The sequence below is a fragment of the Lithobates pipiens genome, unplaced genomic scaffold, assembly GCF_037356315.1.
Source record: "Lithobates pipiens isolate NorthernLeopardFrog02 unplaced genomic scaffold, aLitPip1_a1.2 Scaffold_19, whole genome shotgun sequence".
Lineage (NCBI taxonomy): Eukaryota > Metazoa > Chordata > Amphibia > Anura > Ranidae > Lithobates > Lithobates pipiens.
In genome coordinates, this window is record NW_027507764.1 from 471,600,931 (window position 1) to 471,606,930 (window position 6,000).

Below are 6,000 nucleotides of genomic sequence, written 5' to 3' on the forward strand. Positions count from 1 at the left end.
CTGCAATGGTTTTGCACAGTGGCACCGAACATCCTCTTCTGGTTTCCCCTGCTGGCACTCTTGGCTTCTCCTTTTCTCCAATTGCTCCATATCAAGCTGCTTTCTCTGGGGCACTTGTTTGGGCTTGATCCCAAGCCGGGCTGTGTGCGTCCATAGACACGCACAGTGCATCTCAGCCCTCCCTCCTTTCAGACTTTGACGGCAGCAGCTGAAGCCATTGGCTCCTGCTGCTGTCAGTCTTCTGTGAGAAGAGCTGCTGTAGATGCGCACAGTGCTGGCTCGAAATCGGGCTTGGGTAAGTCGGACAATGCGCAAGCGATAGCAGACTCTCTCAGTATGTAATACGTGAGCTGCTATACATGCATTGAAATGATTTGTTTGCAAAAAGCAAATTTCACCAATCGCCATGGGTGCAAGACATTTTGAACTGAGCTGCCAGTTTTTGTTTATCAAGTACAAAGTGATAAAGCGTGCTCTAACCTATAGTAGACTGCCACCATAGTCCTATCACAATATATATATTTATTATTCTGTTATATTTTGAATGTAGGCCTTTCTCTCAAACGCCTCAATATAACACAGTTGTTGCCTCTTCAGTTCAAAATGTAATTCGCACATCTGTGCTCCCAGACGAATTGCCTCCAGCAATCTCACTATAACCCTGGAATCGCAGGGTAGCTACTTTTGGCTGGAGGGCCTGAGACCACACACATGTAAGTTAGCAATGTGAATTGAATTTTGCACCCTAGTTTGAGCAGTTTCAACACTATCCTTTTATTTGAGGTGATTGGATGAAAGTGATTCACCATTATGATGCACATGCATCTGCGCACACACCAGTGATTTTGTATGCATGCATAAAAAAAGGGAAGGTGTGTGGTGTTTGTGGTTTTATTTTTTATTTTTTTTTTTTTTTTTTTTCCCCTTTCAAACCCAAAAAAAACTATTAGCGTGTACAAGGTTTAAGGGTTTGCAAATATTTCTTTCTCGTTTTTCTAATCCAATTTGAGTTGGTAGCTGGGTGTTTAAAATCCAGTTACATAAAGGGCTTCACATATAGTATAAACTTCTGCTGGGGATTTGGGTAGGCATGGAATTTAAGGGTCGGTCAGAATAGGGATTCAACTTTTAGGCCCCTTTCACACAGGGCAGATCAGTAATGATCCGCTTGCTCAGCGGGGATCGCTCCGTTGTCCCCGCTGAGCCGGCGGCGGACAGGGCGGTCTCCGCACACTGTGTAGGGACCGCCCTGTCAGCTCTCCGCTCTCCTCTATGGGGATCGTCTGGCCGTGTTCATCCGCTCTGCAGACGGATAGAAAGATAGGATTTTTCTCCGTCTGCAGAATCGGACAATTGTGGAGGCGGACGATAGCGGGTGTCTGCGGATGTTCATCTGCAGACACCTGCTATCCCATAGGGATGCATGTATGTCCGTATTTCATCCGCAAATGGATGGATGAAATATGGACATACTGTCCGCATGTGTGAAAGGGGCCTTAGAGTCATGCATTCATTTCTCTAGTGTGAATTGTGTATCTTCTTCTTCCTCTTCTTCTTCTTCCTCTTCTTCTTCTTCTTCCTCTTCTTCTTCCTCTTCTTCTTCCTCTTCTTCTTCCTCTTCTTCTTCCTCTTCTTCTTCCTCTTCTTCTTCCTCTTCTTCTTCCTCTTCTTCTTCCTCTTCTTCTTCCTCTTCTTCTTCCTCTTCTTCTTCCTCTTCTTCTTCCTCTTCCTCCTCCTCCATTTATGTACGAGTGAAGAGTTTTCCACATTCTTGCTGGTAATGACACTTTGCCACAGTCTACAAGAAGTGCCAATTCTGTATGCAAAGTCCTGGTCTTTCCTTGTTCCACCTCTGCCCACAAAATGGTAAAATCCCAACATGGACTATGCAAATTCAGCTTTTTTCAGAGTGCCTCTGCTGCTTCCATGGGAGTGCAGCCCCAGGAGGTCTTTAGAATTGGTTGCATGCTAGTTCCAGGGCAACAAAGCTAGCCAAAGCTTTCCTCCTCTACATCGCATGCCCAAGAATTTCAAGCCTTCTACTGTATTTTGCACGTATGGTTGTTTAATAGTGTTTACAGTACCTGAAAGCTAAGCAGCAGCTTATATTTCCAAAGCATCTGTCACTTTAAATGTATGTTATGTTTGCTACTAATGTACAATTTATTTCCAAATCGGTTAGCAGATGCTGTTATCTATGTAATATTTTCAAATTTATCTTTGCTGAGCAAAACCAGACAATGCCTAATGGGCAGCCAACCAGCCTTCATCCAGGTGCACCTCATTATTCTATGCTGTTATGAAGGATTGAAACAGACCTGGAGATGGAATGTGTAAATAAAACTCACTGAAACATTTTATCTTTTCAGGAAAGAAATCGAGCCTTTCCTCCCGCCCTTGAAACCAGATTACTGTGTGAAGCAAGCCATGAGAGCAATCCTTACAGACCAGCCGATGATCTGCACGCCTCGTCTCATGTATATTGTGACCTGCATGAAAAGGTAATGGGCTTATCCCCACCGAGTGCATTGTGCCTTTTCTGGAAAAATATTGATAGCTTACCCACCATGCTGCTGGCCTCAAAGCCCTGTTGAGGATAACCCAAGCAAAACTTTTTTTTTTTTTCTTTTTTTTTTATCCATTTACTGTGGTGTTGAGAAAAATTTTAAAGGCAGACCAATCCTGGATTTGTTGCTCTTAGCAAATTAAGACCAGGGGTCTCCAATTATGGCCCTCCGTAGTTTGGAGATCCCTGCTTTAGACAACCAAACTTGTTAAAACAATACAGACCTACAGAGACTTGTGCCCCTGACAGACTTTCATAGAATGCTAGTTGCCCTGGGTTTAGTACTGTTCCATTCACCAACCTGACTTAAATCTGCAGACGAGGAAAAGGGATTGTAAATTCTTGGCACCTTTGTTTAGAAGTCGAGGTCTGTGCGACCTATACTTCAAAAAAATAAATAAAAAAAAAATAAATAAAAATGAACACTAGAGTGCTGCCTATATACAGTAAAACCTTGGATTGCGAGCATAATTTGTTCCGGCAACATGCTTGTAATCCAAAGCACTTGTATATCAAAGTGAATTTCCCTGTAAGAAATAATGGAAACTCCAAAATTATTTTTTTCCATAACGACAAAAAAGTCAATAGGGAATGCCTAAAGCAAAATCCAGCAGGTGCTACAGGGTATAAGGAAAAAGAGGTGCCTGTAAGTGTAGCAATATGGTAACATTTAGCAACTCACATGGTTGATTTAAAACGGGCACATCTAAGTATGCAGACATCAAGGGAAAAGCTGTCCACATAGACCGTCCACTGCATCGCCAACGCCATTGACATAATCTCTTCCACACGTGCTTCAAGCCTCGCTTTTAGATTGCTCTACTGCAGGGTAGTCTTCCTGGTCATGATTGCAGACTGAGAGTGGTGAGAGCTAGCAGTCCGGATGATGGTCTATGTGGACAGCTTTACCCCTGATGCCTGCTTACTTAGATGTGCCTGTTTTAATCATCAATCATGTGAGTTGCTAAATGTAACCATATTCTACACTTAAAGGTGCCTCTCTTACTTGAGTCTAAAAGAAGTTAAATATTAACCCTTTGCTAATTAAACTTTTGTTCATAATATCACTGTTCCTCTCTGTGACATGGACAGCCCATCTTTTTTTGAAGTAGCACTAAAGTCTTATCAATACGTTAATCTCGCAAAAGTAGTGGTTGAAGTCTGACTTTAAAATTATATAATAATAATATAATATCTCTATCTCCAAAAAGTTAGTACACCCCTCACATTTTTTTTTTTTTTTGTAAATATTTTATCTTTTCGTGTGACAACAGTGAAGAAGTGACACTGCTACAATGTAAAGTAGTGAGTGTACAGCTTGTACCAGTCGCCACACCAAATGTAAACCATTCTGTGGTCAAAACATGGCCTGTATTTTATTCCAATGAGGCTACGTGCAGGAGGGATTGAAGGGTGGCCCCAAGGTTTTTACAACAGATGCTGGTTGAAAGCATACTAGATTTCTGGTTTACCAAAGAACTCTACAGTGTATGTGAACATGTATGCAATCACCTCAATATGTCCGCTTTCAGTATTCCCTGCCTGAGTATCCCTATTACGTGACCTCGGGATACTTTTTAGGTTTGTGTGTAGTTCTCTTCTATAAGGTTTTCACTTGATCTGGTTGGCTTGTTTATTTACATTCCGAGCATTGCAAAATACAGTAACCCATAGACACAAATCGGAATTTATCGGAGCTGTCTGTAATTGAGTAAAAGTATGGCTATGCGACACATTGTGTTGTGAAGCTTTTTGTTGCCCTTTTGAACTGTTTTATTGTAATATATGTATGGTTTATTTTGTTTTGGTGATGAGCTTTTTATTTTTATTTTTTTTCTTTGCAGCATCCTGCCGTTTGAAGCCGTGGTCTGTATGTACCGGTTCCTTGGAGCAGACAAGTGCATGTACCCTTTCATTGCTCAGCGGAAACAAGCCACAAACAACAATGAAGCTAAAAATGGAATATAAATTTCCTTAATTATTTAGGGTCTTTTTTTTTTTTTTTTTTTTTTTTGTCTCGTGATTAGACTGATCTTTTATTGTTGAACAGTCAACACATTTTAAGACTTATTCAGAAAAGGCACTTGTGCGACAGATTTACATATGGGACTACTTCCTTTTTTTTTTTTTTTTTTTTTTTTTTTCTCCTCTCCCCCCCGACACTACGTCTCAACTTCTCCTTTTACTCGTGGCTGGACTCTGAATTCATACGTGATTCTTCAATTTTTGTTTTACACACTGTAAATTTGACAAGATATTTGAAAATGTGACCAACTAAAGACCTACGATGAGCTTAAATGTAGCAATAAACTGTTTCTGTAGAGCTACTGTAAAGCCGGTTTCTACAAATGTACTGTTACATTAGCTTGCTTTAAAGAAAAGAGGATCAATAAAACTGCAGATCTAAAACCTTAGAACAAATTGAGATGTCTGTATAGCAACTTGCTGCTTAACCGTATTTAAGCCTTTTTATTTTTTTTTTTTTTTTTTTTTTTCTAGTAACTTTTAAAGTATACTTTTTTAAAGCACTGTGAGCTGGATTTTTATGCAAGCTGGAGCAAAGAATTGTAGAGCAAAACCAGAGCATTCATCCAAAGAAGCCAATCATGTCTCAGCTTTCATTTTATTTACAAAATAAAACCAGGAATGCGGCTGCTCTGCGCATACTTTTTGTAAATTTTCTGCTGAATTGCCATGTCTACAGATTTAGCAAAGGCAAAAAAAAATAATAAACTTATCCTTTAACAGTTAGATTCTCCCATCCTGTTCTTGAAGAACAATGTGTTTTCTGGCTCTATTGTAATGGCAAAGGGAAAAATAACCAACCGTTCAGATGTCTGTTTCCATCTTGTTGGCACTGAGAAAATGCAATGTATAAGAGTAGAACTCCATTATAGGCCTTGTATACCTCGGTGTCAGTCTAGCCCACAATGAACGCTGTTACTATATTTCCTATGGTAACCCATTACCTACACCTAAAGGGGAGTCTGTATGTTTGAGCGTCAGTTAGTTATTATTTTATATATATATTTATATATATATATATATATATATATATATATATATATATATATATATATAATTTCTCCATGAACTAGGGTAGTGCAAACTGGGGTTCAGAATCTGTGGGTTCGTTTTTTAAATGGTCATATACCTTGGTGTACAGTACGTGCCACCCTAGCATGTTTACCAGCTAACTTTAGCGGGTATACAAATCAAATTGGAATTTCACTGTGATGATTTATACCCACAAAACTTTAGCAGTCTTTTTTTAAATTGGACATAAACTGCCCTAACAAAATAAAAATGTTGGGCCCCCAGGAGAAGTTTGCAATAACATGCCAGTTTGCAGCATATTGCAATGCTATGGCAGACTTGCATTACAATCAGTCCCCTCCATTGCCAGCATTTTCACCTTCTCCCAGTCTTCTGGG

General features: G+C 39.9%; 1 protein-coding gene across 1 annotated transcript in view; it reads left to right on the plus strand.

Moving 5' to 3' along the window:
- Window positions 1-4,987, plus strand: part of RDH10 (retinol dehydrogenase 10) — a 30,887-nt gene extending 25,900 nt beyond the window's left edge. Inside the window, exons 5-6 of the mRNA XM_077492879.1 lie at window positions 2,370-2,501; window positions 4,411-4,987. Coding sequence (XP_077349005.1) covers window positions 2,370-2,501; window positions 4,411-4,534 — 256 coding nt within the window. The 3' untranslated portion in view covers window positions 4,535-4,987. The remainder of the gene's footprint in view (window positions 1-2,369; window positions 2,502-4,410) is intronic.
- The last annotated feature ends 1,013 nt before the right edge of the window (window positions 4,988-6,000 follow it).